At 38.1% G+C, this 17,288-nt stretch overlaps 1 protein-coding gene across 1 annotated transcript; it reads left to right on the forward strand.

Annotated features, from left to right (window-relative positions):
• Positions 1-17: 17 nt before the first annotated feature.
• Positions 18-6,672, forward strand: mrpl46 (mitochondrial ribosomal protein L46). Its single transcript, XM_036586662.1, has 4 exons — positions 18-506; positions 3,291-3,492; positions 3,905-4,075; positions 6,010-6,672. The coding sequence occupies exons 1-4, from the start codon at positions 156-158 to the stop codon at positions 6,255-6,257; spliced, it is 972 nt and encodes a 323-aa protein (XP_036442555.1). The 5' UTR covers positions 18-155; the 3' UTR covers positions 6,258-6,672.
• The last annotated feature ends 10,616 nt before the right edge of the window (positions 6,673-17,288 follow it).

The following is a 17,288-nucleotide window of genomic DNA, read 5'->3' on the forward strand; positions in this document are numbered from 1 at the left end:
AGGGGACGTTAAGGTTAGTTTTCCTCCTGTAGTCTTTACAAACTGCACGCAGCACACAGATACAAAGTAGGGCCATATATTTAATTTACACGTACTGCATTTCAGTTTACAACCATATTCACCGCCAATTCCAGCCCTTATTTCCAAACTGGTTGATGGTACCCCCCTATTTTCCTAATGGTCCTGCCCACACGGCTGACTCGCTGCCTCCTGCCCGCTGCATTGTGGGAAACACGTGCGAAGCCAGGATGGCGGCGCCCTGTTGGAGATTCGCTGCTCGACCTCTGTGGCAGAAGATTTCAGGCTCAGTAAAGTTTTCAGCGTCAGTAAAGTCTGTTGTGCGCAGTGTCTCCTCCACTCCTCAGACACGGGGGGCACAGAAGCTGAGCCCGGTCAGTGCTGCGTCCCCCTGGGCTCTACATGGAGCTGTTTGCCTTCAGAGGCTGCCGGTCATCTCTCAGGACAGGAGCCCTATTGAGGAGCAGTTCATGGACCTGATGCAGCAGGTAATCTGCAGCAAAAAGCACTGGGGAGTTTATATAAATGCCACTACACTTTCATGTCAAGCACCCTGGCACCTCCTAATGAGGCTGAAGTAGAGTTCTTATTGGAATGTTCCGTTCCACCTTAAGTGGTGCAGCTGCTGAACCATTTAAGGTGGAACGGAACATTCCAATAAGAAGCCCACTTCAGCTATGTTTCTGGTACACTCTTAAAAAAGTGAAATAGGGAAGAAGAACCCTTTTTGGTACTATATAGAACCGTTTTCCAAAAGAAACATAAGCAACATAGGGCTGGGCAGTATGACAATATATATATATCGTAATCCTGTTAGATTTTGTCAAAGTACAGCATGTTTTTCTGAACATATTGTATATATACTGTCCGTACTTGTAAAAAAAAAACTGACCAGCTGTGTTTCATTATAAAGAGAGCAAAATTAACCCAGTTTAAATGGATTTACTGCAGCACAGGATGCCAAATATTAATTACAAATCATTGTATTCACAGTTTTTGATGGTATTCTTCAAAATGTAGGTTACTTTTTCTCCATTCCAACTGACCAGATGTCTGAAAAAATAAACATTGTGACATATTATAATTTTGATATTATATTTTTGCCGTATCGCCTCTAATGCAACGCATTTTCCATCGATCTGAAGGACCATTTCACCATGCAAGGAACAATTTAGGCATGCTTAATGGTTCTATGTAGAACTCATGGTTCTAAATAGAACCATTCCCTTTACTAAAGAAGCCTTGAAGAACCATCTCTTTTAAGAGTGTAGGAATGGCCTAAATCAGAGGTCACCAGCCCTGGTCCTGGAGATCTGTCGTCCTGCAGCGTCTAGATCCAACCACAGTCTGTAGGAAGACAGATCTTCAGGACTGGGTATGGTGACCACTGATCTAGGTTATTCCTACACTCTTAAAAGAGATGGTTCTTCAAGTGATCTTTAATAAAGGGAACTACAATCTGCCACACCTGCTCCAGCTCATTATCTTTTCCAGAGGTCCCTGATTGGCTTGATCAGATGCATTAGTGTGAGGTAAGTGGGGGCAGCCTGTTAGATGCAGGTTGGAACTAAACTCTGCAGGAAAGTAAGTCTCCACAATGAGGGTTGGAGACCACTGGCCTAGATGATAGTGTTGATGTCAAGGAGTAGGGATGGGATAAATTGATACTTATATTTTTAAGAGAACTGTTAATTTCACACATTGCATTCAGAGCATACATTTTGTCTCTATATATGATCTGTATGTCCTTGTATGTAACTTGTGTATCTGTGCACTACCTGAGGCAGCTGACTGTGTGATTTCAACTGTGAATATGAACAGCACAGTGTGAGCAAAACGAACAGTCTGTTGAAATATCCAGTCACGCTAATATGAAACTGAAAGATAACCTCATCAAACAAGCTAGACAGTTCTGCAAGCTTTACATTTTATTTGTAAAGATTTTATTACAAGTAAGCTTTTTTGAAAAGTTTCTACTGGCTTAGAATAATCAGTCTCCAATTGTGTAAAACTGGCTGTGTGAAAAGGCAGGGATTATGATATTTTAAGTTATGTCTGCTGTGTTTGACGATGTCTTTTTAAATAAATCACTGAAAAAGACTATCGGGTTTTCCCCAACTGGTACAGATTTGTATGGATTTAATTTAACGCCAGAGTAACAAGTAATGTGATTACTTTTCCCAGGTAGTAACAAGTAATCAAAGTACAGTTTGAGAGAAGTAATTAGTAAAGTGCCATGGATTGCTTTTTTTGAATAAAAACTGGGGATAACCCAAATGTGAAATCTGCACCCGAGTCTAGAACAACACACATTTGAAAAATAACAAAAATATCAAGCACTACTGGGCACATACAGACTTAGATTAAGACCCAATCCCATTTCTTATTTTTACCCCTACTCCTTGTTTTCAAGTGTCACCTTGCCCCTTGGAACTGAGTTACAATGGGTAGTGGTTGAAATCTTCCTCTATGAAATGGGACCCTCAAATAAAAAAGAGCATTACTTCATTAACAGCTACTAGCGCTGCTCTGTAGGCGACCCTGCCAGTCTGCAGTGACGGCAGAGGAGGGTAAAGTTCAGCAACCTCACTGCTGGGCATCATATGCTTTTAAAGTGGGACGACGTGACAGTTATTTATTATCGCCCACCCCTAATATTTCAGTGATATGAGGCTGAAATTTCAAATTTTCCTGTTCCACCTTAAATGGTGCGGCAGTTTTGATGCCGGAGGGGCCAGAATTTATTCTGCACCATTTAAGGTGGAACGGAATATTTAGCTAGCTCCTGAGCCATCAGCATACTACTAGCAATTTGTTATGCTTGTTATGAAGAAAAGGACCATAATGCACTGAAATGTCATTAAACTAAGATAATACAATGGTTGTCCTAATTTTTTAACTGAGAAAATACATTTGTTTGGTCGCTCACACGGTCATCTTGCCGATTCACCCTTTTTCTCATAACACTCTGTTTGGAGTCTGCCTCTGATGTAGCCCAAACACTTTGCCCTACTGTAAACAAAAATCAGGACATCCTACCCCTAGATGTGAACACACAAAACAGAGGGGTAGGGGCAAGGGGTGAAATGGTATTGGGCCTTAACCTAATGAAAGTGTGTGCAAATATATTCGCCTTTGTACTGATCGAAAAGAAAATCATTGGTATCACCCAGTTTGGAGTGCTTGATCTCGACCTGGCTCCGTTTTAAGTGATATTGCAGAGTTTTGTTTAAGCAAATTGTAGCCATCTGTTGTGGTTTTTGTTGTTGGAGATGGAGCTGGAGAAAAGCCTGCTGTCAGATCATGAGCAGAGGCTGCTGGAGGATGCTGAGCGCATGAGCCGAAAACAGGAGGCCGATTATGACTCTGATGAAGAGGAGGAGTACGGAGGCCAAGAAATTGTCATGGCACAAGATTTGGAGGATGCATGGGAGCAGAAACTGAAGCAGTTCCAGCCTGCTTCAAGGACAAAAGGTGTGTGGTTAGTAGGGATATAGCTTTACTGAGGTTTATTCTAGTAAGTACTTTAGAGTGGCAGCGTTAAGTAACAATCTGTTGTTGTTTTGTGACTAATACACTTCCTTATGTGGTTCCTGACACTGTATCATACTATTGTCTATAAAAATGGACATAATTACAGTCAGTGAAGCTTCAGATAGAAGAATCAAATGAATGAGTATGTTTTGGGTAAAAGAGTAAAGGCTAAAAAGTTTTCTTCCTGATTGTAATATTAGACCACAGCAGCGATGTCACTGAGTTCAGGCAGGTTGCTTCTTCTTCCCACACTCTAACTATATAGCTGGTAAATATTAGCATGCACAGCAACGAGCTACTCAAACATGCTAAGTGCCACATACTGAGTCAGTGATCTCCGAACATTTCGTAGCTTCTGACACCACAGATGTGAGCTCGTCAGAGCGCTGCCTGGGAGACAGCTTGGTGCTGCTGGTGAAACAGGATGTTGGCAGTCAGAGGCTCTGGCTCCTGCCTCAGCTGCCGTGGGAGGCAGGAGAGACGCTGAGACAGACAGCAGAGCGCGCCCTGGCCACCCTGCCAGGTAACTCTTCCTCTACCCTTTCCTGTATATCACTGAAATTGAAACTTCATAGGAGAAGGAAAAAAGTTCTTTAATGTGTGTTCGATAAACAAGATTAATAATAATTTTATATATATATATATATATATATATATATATATATATATATATATATATATATATATATATATATATATATATATATATAATAATAAGAATAATTTTTGGCCCACAAATGGTCATTTTGGTCCATTTCTACTGGACAGTCACTTTTTGCTTGCAGGTTGTTGGGGGGGTGGGGGAGGAAAAAATAGCTATTTGGTTTTATGACGGTGACACTGAATTGGTTTTGTGTACAAGGATTAAGCCTAGTCTTGGTCTAAACTGCAATGTTAATGAAGCAGTGATGTTTCTCAATTGAAAATCGACTCCCCTTCAGTAATAACTCTACCCCTAGTTCATTTTTAAAAAAAGAAAAATGTTTAAAATATGAGGGACACTTTGGACCAATTGTGGGGGGGAAGTGAGTGGACGCAGCAATGCAAAAACCTAAACAGAAAAATCTGTCATTTTGACCTTAACTTCACTGCAACGCAGCGTCCTAACAGCAAGCAAAACAAACTAAGCAACAATGACAAAACCAAAACGCTCCTATTATAATCAGTCAAGCTGTCTACACCAGCTTCGAGTGGCAGAGCGTGACGAGGTGTGATTGAAGCAATGTTTTTGACAGTTTTTGTTTTGACCCATTGTATCACTCTGCCATTCCACCTTAAGATGGAAGAGGTAGAGAAAAGAAGGGTCTGTGACCTGTCCAGTATAGATTATGAGGATGTTAACAGAAAGAAAAAGTATTTGGAGAGAAATTACTTGAATTGCAGGTAAATGAATACTATTTGTTTTGTCACTGATTGAGAAGAATACTAGCTACAACTGAGTTGCCAACACAAGGGCAGTATAAAGCTATTGTAAGGTTATTTAGACAACTGATGTTAAATGTAGGAATTAAACATGATCCATTATACACACCGTATACACACTGTATAATCAGCACAGCTATTTTCTGATACGCCCGTGTTTTGCTTATTTGCACACTTGACATTGCCAGTGTAGACACCTTCAAAACTTTGTGATGCAGTGAGATACTGTGAATGCTTGCTTGCTTTTGGGACACTTAGCCAAACATTGCCTGTTAACAACAACGCAGGCTGCCTTTAAAAACTGCCTTATTTTTCTTATAGGCTCAGCACACGAACACAAATTGGCTCCTTTTTTCCAGATCGTTCAAGCGATTTCCTGTGGCAGTGTCTAACCATAACTAGCATAATAAAGAAGAGTGACGGAAACTTGGTTAACTTTGAAATGCATCGTTGCAGTCTGTTACTTATATTGTAAACTCATATTTGTTGAGTGCAGTCATGGCAAGTGTTGTCATCAGGGGGCAGTAGCAATGACTGATTTGCATATTGTGACATAGATTCATACTCCAGTACTGATCTACATCATGCAGTGCTATGGAAGAGTTAAACCAGGGGAGGGAGCTGCAGAGGAACTGATAATAATCATTATTTTGACACTTTGAAAAGAAGTGTTGAAATTTGAACAACACTGATGTCGTTTATTAAAACAAAGACATATATTTCAGTTGAAATTGGACAAAAATCAGCATTAGGGTGTAATAGGTCTGGGAAACAGAACAATGAACATTTATCCTACAGTTTCTGAAATGTGATATCCAAGTAAAATAAAAAAAGGCCTTGCTTTTGCTATAATAGTAGATTTATATCCCATTCAGCATCACACAACTGTAGTATTTTTACATCCCTTTTAAAAAACTTTACATAGTCTTCAAGAGTGTTTAATTTTTGGTAGATTATTTATTAATTTATTCATTTATTTCAAATTTAAACCTTTCATTGTAATGGGGCATTGTAACACTTATTCTTCTTATCTAGGTGCTGAGTTGAAGGCAACGTTTCTGGGCAATGCCCCCTGCGGATTTTACAAATACAAATTCCCCCAAAACATTCAGACCGAGAGCAGAGTAGGAGCCAAGGTTTTTTTCTTCAAAGCCATGCTGTCTGGCGGTGGCCACTTGCCACTACAGAAGGACACTTTTGCGTGGGTGAGGACGGATGAGCTGCAGGATTATCTCAAACCGGAATACCTGAAACAGGTCAAGCGCTTCATTATGAATCTGTAATAATGGAAGCTGGCCAAGGAACTGGACTCCATGTAGAAATGTCATTCAGTCTTGGACACTCGCTCTCTCCCCATAGTGGGATGGTAAGAAATCGAATGAGTGTACCTCATCTCTCGTGATTTGGAATAGAACGTCCCAATCCATTTCTTGGGCACTCCCTTGTCTTAATCAGTTATGGCACTGTGACCAAGCGTGACATAGCTGATTAAATAAGTCCAGAGTTGATTAGTTGATTGAATGAATCAGGTGTACCGGACAGAGTGTGCCTGAGTAATAATGAAGGGGTAAATCTTGGGCTAGATTGAATTCTGTTACAGAACAATACTGTGGATTATATTAGCTTGGCCTGACTTAGCACACCATTCCACCACAGCCTGAACGGGTCTATTATACAACATTAAAGATAATAACCTGATCCTTTCTGTTCAGTCTGGAGTTTTTTTCCTGTTCTCTCACAATGAGAGTTAAATTGATTCTGATGGTGTTTCTGAAGAATTGGGTATGTTGACCCTTTAATCTCCAGTGACTAGAGTTAATATGATGAGGTAAAATACCACCGAACTTGTTCCACTTGGTTTAAAGTGATGCAATGTTGCATACATTACTGTGCAAAAGTCAGAGACCCCCCCTTCATTTATGTAATTTCTAGTAAAGCCACCATTCAGTATAAGTTTATTTATTTTTCAGCATATATTTCTGAATAGATTAGATATACAGTAATCCACTTGCATAAAGAAGGAGAAAGACAAAGGACGATAAGAGGAATCAGAAGACTTGTAAATCAAGCAAAGAAGTTGCTGGTGTTTTCAGAACAATGAACTGACCACCCCAGAGTCCAGACATCAACATCTTAGACTGAACTTTGGAGGTGTGGCTGTAGGTTTCTTTAAAAGCTGAAAGTGAGTCTCCTGAAAATAATGGAAGCTGTAATAAAATAAAGAGTACACACTTAATACTGAAAACATTGGTATTATTTTAGGTTCTTGAGGCTTTTATGTAACGTTGTTTTAAATATATTTTCTGATGCTGAAAAATTAACAACCATTTCAGTTTTGACTGGAAATTAAAAAAATGACTTTTGCATGTCAAGACCTTCTTTTAGCTTTTTTTTCTGCAGGCTGTAAAAGGAATAACTTGCACTTAATTTCTGTTTTGGATGGAAATTAACCCTTGTGTGGTGTTCATGTTTTTGGTACTCAGTGGTCTGGTGGACCCACCGCATTGTTTTTTTTTAAATCAATACAGTCATAACAATTTATGTAAAAATGCCAAATGTTTAAAATATCAAAGTGGGCAGAGTAGGGTTCTCTTTTAGCAGCTGTAGCCAGTCAGCAGCCTGTCCACCCTCACACACACGCACACATATACAAACACAGACACACGCAGACTAACAGCAGGCCATGTAGGAGGAGATCAGAGTGAAGAGACACAGCACCTCCTCACTTTTATTCTTCACGGGTTCACCCAACACCACATGTGTAATATAAATGTATAGGGGGTGAACAGTGTGAAGGCACTGAAAATGTGTTATTTTGTATGTTCTTCACAGAAAATAAGCAAAGGCCAAGAAATCTGAGGTTGAAATAATAATACATTGCATCTTGGTGAACATTGAAAATGGGTCCCACAGACTCCAACACCACACAAGGGTTAAACAAATCGAAGTTTGGTCTCTGACTTTTGAATATAACTGAAGTTATATCTCAGATGAACATCTAACCATACATATTTTTATTACATGTAATTGTTCACAATCAGATTAGGATTTGATACACATTAATAATCCCATGCGAACAAAAGACTAGATTTAATGAAAGTGATGACTCACTTTTTGTTCATGATCTCAGTTTGAAAACATTTCTTAGGATTTGTAGGCCAGGCATGCTGTGAGAACAAAGGAAATGTAACAAATCTGATGTGAGTTTAATAGACTTTAGCATTATCTCATGCTAGCATGATAACTAGCTGTCATTCGTTATTGGCGGTGTTATTTTTGGGAAGGAATTATTCTTCAAATTGGCCTTTTTATGCAATCTGCTTCTGATCTTTACAAGATTACACCTCAAAAGCGAAGTGGATGCTCTTCTTGAACATTTACACTGGTGCTTAAAAGTTTGGTGTCTTAGTAGTGAAATAAATCTTACATTTATATAAAATGCTAGTATTTGCAGCCTCCAGCTTCACAGGTAGGCCTGACTGCAATTTTTACATAATTGCCTGATCGCAGTTATTTGAGGTGATCGCAATTATTTAAGCTCGCTGCAATTAGCTTTTATAACCCTGTGTTTACTTCACAACAAACAGAATGCAAATTGGGAGCTAGCAACAGCTGGGAAGCAAGATAGCTAATCAGCCAGTTTGGCCACTTTAGGCTTGTACTTTAATACAATTTAATTGCCTTTTTAAAAAAATGATTTTATTTGTATGCCAATTAATCATCAGGTAAAATTTCATAATTGTGACAGGCATAGCCACAGGTTTCATCTATTTAGTAGGAAGATATAACAAGTGAAGAAATATTAGGTGTGTCCAGAATAATGAACAGAACTGTAGTTCTGTTTAATTTTGACACCATGATCAATGTTATAACACAGCTTTCTCCATCATTAAGCAACCTCTTAATGACTGAGAAAGCTGTTATAACACTGACCATGATGTTAAAATTAATGTTCAGAATGCCTCATATTTGCAAAGTGGTAATCAAATCTTAATGTGGAAAATTGTTATACTGAAAAAAGGGTTTGATATTTTAACTAGGCTGGTTCAAAATTGAGATTCAAATAATAAGATATTACAAAGAAAAAATTACAAACAAAAAGCAGTGATTACTATGTTCAATTTGACTCTTATTCAATTGAAAATGGTACAAAAACACTATTTTATATTTACCTTATGAATTTTGTTTTACACATTTATGCTCATTCCAAATATGATGTCTAAAATATGTTCCAAAAAAGTCCAGACAGGAGGATGTTTACCACTGTGTTGCATCACCTTTCCTTTTAACAGCACTTATTAATCTTTCGGAGACTGAAGGCACAAACTCATCCAGTTTTTTGCTGTTCTTTCATTATACAAGTCTTAAGCTGTACAACTGCAAAGGGCTTTCAGTGTCATATTTTGTGCTCCATCACACATCATACATTTTCAATAGGAGTCAAGCAGGCCAGTCTAGCACCTACTCTCTCTGATTATGCAGCCATGCAGTTATAACACATGCTGAAAGTGGCTTGACATTGTCATGTTGAAATAAATATGGACATCCCAGTAAAAGATTGTACCTAAAAGGCAGTATACGTTGCTCCAAAATGTGTATATCTGGATGGTCCTTTTCTTCTTTGGCCCAGAGAACACAACGTCCATTCTTTGCATAAACAGTCTGAAAGGTTGACTCATCAGACCACAATACATGCTTCCACTGTGCATCAGTCCATTTCATAGGAGCTTAAACCCAGAGAAGTCGGCAGTGTTTCTGAATATTTTTTTGTAAGGCTGCCGCTGTGCATAGTACAAATCATTGATAATGATTTGTTCATGTATTCCCAAGCCTATGTGGTGATATCCATCTCACAAGCATGCCGTTTTTTAATTTAAAGCTGTCCAAGGCTACCCAAGCATGATTATATTACCTGTTTTACAAGCATGATTACATTACCTGATGTTTTGTGAACTTTTCACAGCATTCAGCATTTTCACAGAGTCAGTTTATTTGCTCCTGTCCCAACTTTTTTGGAATGTGTTGCAGGCATTAGTCCCAGAATGAGCTTGTATTTAGAAAAAACTTGTAGGTAAAACAATAAATGTCTTGTCTTTCTACTATTTTTGATTAAATACAGGTCAAAGTGGATTTGCAAATTCACTGCTTTCTGTTTTTATTTGTGTTTCACATACTGTCCCAACTTTTTTGGAGTTGAGGCTTGTACACTTGTTCTGTTAAATTACTATTTGAAGCCAGAGACCTGGCTTTCTTTAAGAAAATAAATCTTATAAATTTTATTTTTCATTTAATAAGTATTAATTGAGTACAGTATTAATATGATTTAATAACTTCCCATAATACTTGACGTAATGGAAAAAAATTGCTTAAAACAACTAAAAATGCTTAACATATATAAATTAATTAAATATGCATAGTCTACAATTTAAGTTATTAGTTAATAAAATGCAAAACCTATTTTGACATCCAAAGACCTAGAAAGTACAATGAGGAAATTGTCCATAGATGTTTTTTAGTTCACAAAAACAGCTCAGATTTAGTGTCAGGGCATTTTGTGACACTGCCTTTCCAATATTTAAAAATTTTAATAACACTTATATTTATTTTTCTAATATTATTGGCAGTTAGAGTTTTGGAAAAACAAAGAATTCCAAAAATAACTTTGGACAATAATTTGTCATAAATCTCCCATATATCCACAAGTTGCCCAAATATTATTGTAATTTTAATTGTTCTGAATAAGCCACTTATTTATTACAGCTCCTTGTAGTTTTTGTGCGAGAGCCATTTACTTACTGTACTTTTTAAGTTTTTGATCTAATCGAGTTACTTTTTTGTGTTTTTATTTGCATTATTATTATTTGTGTATTATTTGGCTTGTGAATCATTCTTAGCACTGCAGTGACACTGACGTGTTGGTGGTGTGTTAGTGTGTGTTGCGCTGGTATGAGTGGATCAGACACAGCAGTGCTGCTGGAGTTTTTAAATATTGTGTCCACTGTCCACTCTATTAGACATACCTTGTCGGTCCACCTTGTAGATATAAAGTCAGAGACTGTAGGTCATCTGTCGCTGCACAGTTTATGTTGGTCATCCTCTAGTCCTTCATCAGTGGTAAAAGGACATTTCCCACAGCTGGTTATTTTTGTTTGGTAGTCAATTCTCAGTCCAGCAGTGACACTGAGGTGTTCAAAAACTCTGAGTGTCTGATCCACTCGTACCAGCACGTCGATATCACTGCAGGGCTGATCCATCACCCAAATAATACCTGCTCAGTGGTGGTTCTGTGGGGGTCCTGAGCTTTGAACAACAGGATGAAAGGGGGCTAATAAAGTATGCAGAGAAACAGATGGACTACAGTCTGTAATTGTAGAAGTTCACCTCTATGGTAAGTGAAGCTGATAAAAAGGACAATGAGTGTAGAAACAAGGCTGATCAGTGTAAACGGGTTAATGATGGCAGTGTGTGAGTGGTGCTGTACATGCTTCTCCATAAAGCTCCACTAGAGGGAAGTAGCTAGATGCAGAACTGAGAGCAGGTGAATGAAGGACAATCTGAATAAGAGTGATGTTCTATTATGCTTTAGCACCAAGACAGCAAATTCTTCTCTTGTCAAACTTAAATGCAGAGGAATACTGGCCTCTGCACTTTTTCTGTGTCTCCCTCTCGCTCAAGCGTCTAACAGTCAATGGGTTTTGTGCTGAATGTGCACAAATGGGGATTAGCCAAACTATGAATTATTTAGACAACTGGACTGAAAATTGGAAGTTGGCATAGCTGTATTTTGTGAGTGTTTTGGGACAGACCGTCCTGTTCCAGTGTCTACATCAGCTATGCGTTTTTCAAGCCTTTCACAAGCAGCAGAAAGGTATGGGTGATGACTGCGCTTGTGTGAGTATGACAGACAGGCCTGATAAAGGACCTGTGTCTCTGTGTGAACATATTAATTCAACCTCAATATCTCGCTTCTCCACAGAGGATTTTCATATTCATAAGCTACCCGAGCCACAGCAGTGTACACAGTGGAGCAGCCAGTTGACAGCAGGCAAACATGCAGTGCACTCTGGGTCCAGCTTAAACACAGCCATACTGGAGAATTAACTGGGTCAGCTCAAGTCCACGTTCAAGTCTCAGTCAATAAAGTCAGCCCTTCATTGGTTCAAAGGGGAACCCCACCAATTTTTCAAAATGTCTATTTAATTACATGGCCAAGATGTAAACAAAGTCGTTCAGAGTGGTTTGATGTGAAATGCTCTGTTTTAGAGAAACTTGCCAGTTTAGAATTGTTCACAATGGTGGTGAACGGAACCGGGGGTCTTGTTTACAAAGTATTCATGTTTAAGAAATGATTTAGAAAAAAGTGAATGTAACATGAGTGCAAAGACAAACTTGACACAGTCATATGCAAAAGTTTGGGTGCCCCTGGCTCACATGTTTTGTTGATTTTCTAAGTGAAAATAATGAACACATCCTTTATAGACAACACACTTCTACACATTTTAAAGCAAAATTACTGTTTATTTGCTGAATTTGACACATTGGGGAAAATAAAACGTGATCTGTGCAAAGGCATACTTTTTTTCAGGATGTTTAACTGAATTGTGCATTAAAATTTACATATGTAAGTTTGTTCTCAGATGAGGATAGCTCCCCGGACATAAAATTAGTCACCTTGCGTGTTTAAGGTGGTAGTAACTTTAGGCTCCTGCAGATGCCTTTGCATGAAGATGATCGCGCTATAAATACCTGCAGGGTGTTCAACAGGATTCATAGATTGAGAAGAGGTGGTACAGTGCAGTGAATGTCTCGTTCGATGTGTGGAAAATGGGTCACAAAGCAGATGTTAATGATTGGCAAACAGGAGTGATTGCATTTGGGCGGGCAAAGGCCATAATGTGAAGGAAGTAGCTGAATTTGCAGGTGTATACAAGTCTATCTCGAGACTGACAGACAGGGACTGCTGGCATGTTTTAAGGCTTCAGAATAAGAATCGCTTTCCTGAGGAGTGTTTTTTTCAGAAATTGGTTGTGAAGGACCTGCGTTGACTTCTAGAAGCAATTATTGCCTGGAATTAAAGTGATTTTTATTCACAAGCCGTGAAACATGCCAGCAGTCCCTGTCCGCCATGTCTCGTCTTTTGGCTACAATTCTGACGAGAATTTCCTGTAGATTGGGATTTTTGCCACTGCTGGTAGACCCGTATGACCTTACGCTTCAATACACCTACAAATTCAGCAAATTCAAAACACTTGCTACTGCTTAGCAGCCCCAGTGTGCTACAAGCATTAGTGTGCAATTTGTGAATGTTGCATTTTTATAAATCAGTTATACGTGAAATGGTCACGATATGTTGCCTAATGCATAAGACATCATTTTATGATGGTTTAAGATCATTCGTAACTTAGAAAAGTACAATAAAATTCATGTATGTTTTATAAATGATGCCCCAGACGTCTGAAGCATTTAATGCCTCTAAAAGCTACATCACTGACAGTTAGTACATGTAATGGTTATCAACATTTTGCCTGGTGTATTGAGACACTGTTTCACAATAGTTTTGCGAAGGTTTTAGGCTTTTAAAAGCCATCCAGAGTGCAGGGTGTACCCAAAGAATATAAAATGTTTCTGTTGATTTCAGGTAGTGTTGAATAGTCACTAATGGTATTTTGTGTTTTCCTGATGGGTTGATATCACAATGTAAAGGATTCTAATGGTTTAACAGGCGTTCTGGGACTAATTCCAAATGCATTTGATGGTCTACTAATGGGATCTGTTTTGAAAAATGGGTGGAATTGCCATTGAAGTGATCAAAGTGGATCTTTAGAAGCTAGATACGGCCCTCATTGTCCTGAATGTTGGGACTGGTATCTCTGAGATTGGAAGGTATGAGGCTTTGATGCTTTGTTTGGGTTTTCCTCTCTGGACTGGATTCCCATCCCTGGGCTGCAGTTCAGAGATGAGCTGGCTCTCCTGGGAGAGACCACGCCAGTCAAAAAAGAATAAAGAAGGTGTGCGTGTTTGGGAGTGTCAAAGGCTCTCTACAAGTTTAGCTTCCTTGTCAAAAACACTGCTAGTTAACTCCTGTATGGTTGATGATTATTCCTGATGCAGATCACACATTTTAAAGGGCCCAATTTTCCTTTGTTTTGTGTTTTGAAAAAAAAGGAGTCATATGTAAACATTGTTAAAGTTCTAAAACGTTCAATTCACTTCCCCCACAATTTACTCCATATATGGAAACTGTTACAAAACAGCATATTTTAAATTCATTGTTTTTGTGACGTCACAAGGACCAACTCATTTACAAATATCCACATATTCAGCCTACAGCGCCCATTCACACTGAAGTTCTAAGCAGTGTTTCACCTTTGAGTGCTTGAATGAGACACAGTACAGCACAGCCACTCTAAACAGAGCTCATTTACATATATCAGACTGAAGGCTGCAAAAAATAAAGACTTCACACTGTAAGAAGCATATATAGATCTATATTATGCTCAGATTGTTATATATTATTTACCATCATATGCAAAAGTTTAACAGCCCTTGACAAATAACATGTTTTGTTGATTTTCTTAGAGAAAATAAGTTTACACATTCACATACAGGGAACATACTTAAATGTGGAATTTTTTCTGCAAATTTCAGTGCATAATCTCTATGTATTTGCTGATTTTAACATATTGGGGAAAAAATTAAATATAAAATGTGTCATAACTTTCATATAAGCCCCATTTTATGTTTGTTAAATATGTTAAATTCAGCAAATAAAGATTAATTGTGCATCATAATGTGCAGAAGTGTGTTCTTTGTAAAGGATGTGTTCACTTATTTTCACTTAGAAATCAGAAATACAAAAAAAAAAATTATTTATTTCATTTTGTTTATTTATTACTATTAATGTTACTTTATTACTTTTTTCTTTTGTAGATTTTTATTTTTTTTGTCTTACGCTTTTTAGTTTTTCTCCTTGTAAAGTAAATTGAGTTGCATTTCAACTTTATCAAAGTTGCTTTATTATTATTATTAGTAGTAGTAGTAGTATTTTTTAACTTCATTTTTTATTTTAGAATTTTATTACTTTCTTATTTTTCCTTCTGTATGCTTTTATTTTCTCTTTTCTGTCTCATTATGCTGTTTTTTATTTGCTTTTTCTCCTAAAAAAAAAAAAACACCTTGAGTTGCATTTTAAATGCATGAAAAGTGCTGTATTATTATTATTATTATTATTATTATTATTATTATCAGTTACAGAACAGTTAACCCATCTTGAAGGTATGGGGTTGCTGCTGCATCTTCATCACCCTCACTTCTTGTGTTTTTGATCGAAACTGGTAAGCTTCAAAGCTTTCTGGATTTGGGTCTCTCCTGGCAGGGGTGGGGGGGGATTGATCACGCTGTAGCAGAACACAGGACAGAGTTATCAATCCAGCTCCAAGTGCTTTCTGTTTAGCCAGAGATTCGTCTCTGGATGATAAACAGCACTCACTCTGACAGACTGCGCTGTTATTTTTTGGATACTGTCCATATGATGGAAGATTTCGGGGGGCTTGGGCGACGAAGAAACACTCTGAGAAGTAGCTGAAGAGATTTGGTGAGAGAAGGCGCCTCACACTCAGCTGTGACCTCGCTTTGGAGGGGGGATCCTGTGAAGAGCAGGTGCTTTGTTTGGGTTTATCCTCCTCTGGACGGCTTCCACATCCCTGCGCTGTGGTTCAGAGATCATCTCCTCTCTCTCCTGAGTCAGATCATGCCAGTCAAACCTGCAGCAGAAGCTGTTTAGCTTCTTTGCCAAGCCAGCACAGCTGTGTGCGCGCGTGTGTTTGGGTTAGCTGGGAGGCCAGCCAGTGTCTTAACCTGCCTCTGGCTTTGTCCAGACAGCTTCTCTGTTTTATTGTTAAGAATGACCTTGACAGCCTGGCTTAGAAGTGGGAACACCAAAGTGATGTAGCTGGTCACCATATTTAGGCATTTTATAATAGCTCAGTGTAAAGTAACATTTACATAATTTTTGTGACAATGTACAAATACAGTAATTTGCCAGAGTGATGACCCAGGTCAGATGTCATGTTTTGTTGAGGTTCTAAGTGAAAATAAATGAACGAATCTGCAGATTTTAGTGCACATTTTTAAGTTTAATGCAACTTATTTTCACTTGGAAAATCTACAAAACATGTCATTTGGGGTGCTAAAACTTTTGCATGACTGTAAATACCTCATGGTTTGAAACATTGGCTAAATCTTAACATCTCTCTGGGGCTGATCATTTTTTAGGCTGATGTCGATATGATTATGATGATATTGTGCATTATTAACACAAACAGTATGTCAGTGTGAGTTCCATCAGTACTTTGATATCAACTTGACTTCTACATCACTTTCCATTAAACGAATAATAGATTTTTCATGCCCATCCCTGATTGTAAGTAATGGTGTCCACTTTACTGACCCAGCAAGTACTAAGAAGAAATGGCCAGCCTATTTAAAGACCAAGACACTTCTCAAACATGCACACCATTATCCTCTTAAGAGATCCAACTTTTCCACATTTCCACTCTGTATAGGTTATACCAGGTCTTTCAATGCCAGTTTTAATGAGGGTTAAAACATTACAAAACATGTAATTTGACCATAAGTTGAAAACGAGTTAACATTTAATATTTTGTGTGTTTTTGAAGTACATAAAACATAAAATGTGGCCTGTGCAAAGGTTTTGGCACATTTAATATTGTACATTTTATATTAAACTCTGCAATTAAATAAATAAATAAAAAGTAATCAGAAATTATGCACTAAAATCTGCAAAAAATGCCAAACTTTTGCATACAACTGTATCGATCGCCCAAAATATGTTGTTTGATGTCAAGTTTGTTTCTTTAGTCTTGCACTGGAGCTATGATGCTAATGTAGCTAACTAGTAATGGAAGCTGCATATTAGCATTGTGCTAACTGCTTGCTTTAATCATCACAGACTTGCTTTAAACCATGCTTTATTGTTAAGTAATCTTGCTGATGTGGTTTCTGACACTGTATTACGTGCAAAGTAGGCCAGACTGAGTACAGGTGGAACAGGAGGTTTGTGAGACTATATGAAAGTGAGAATGTGTATTGATAGACTTAATGTGACCTAGAGAAACTGGTGAGATTGGTGCAAAGAATTTCTACATCTGACTCGTGAACAATGAGGAAGGAGTATTTCTTTGAGACAATAAGACCATATTTAACCATTAATTCATGGACATTCAAGCCATATCAAGTGTTAAATATAAAGTTTTTTTGGAGCGATGCCAAAAAATAGCCACTTTCTCTCTTCT

This window comes from Colossoma macropomum, unplaced genomic scaffold (assembly GCF_904425465.1).
Source record: "Colossoma macropomum unplaced genomic scaffold, Colossoma_macropomum, whole genome shotgun sequence".
Lineage (NCBI taxonomy): Eukaryota > Metazoa > Chordata > Actinopteri > Characiformes > Serrasalmidae > Colossoma > Colossoma macropomum.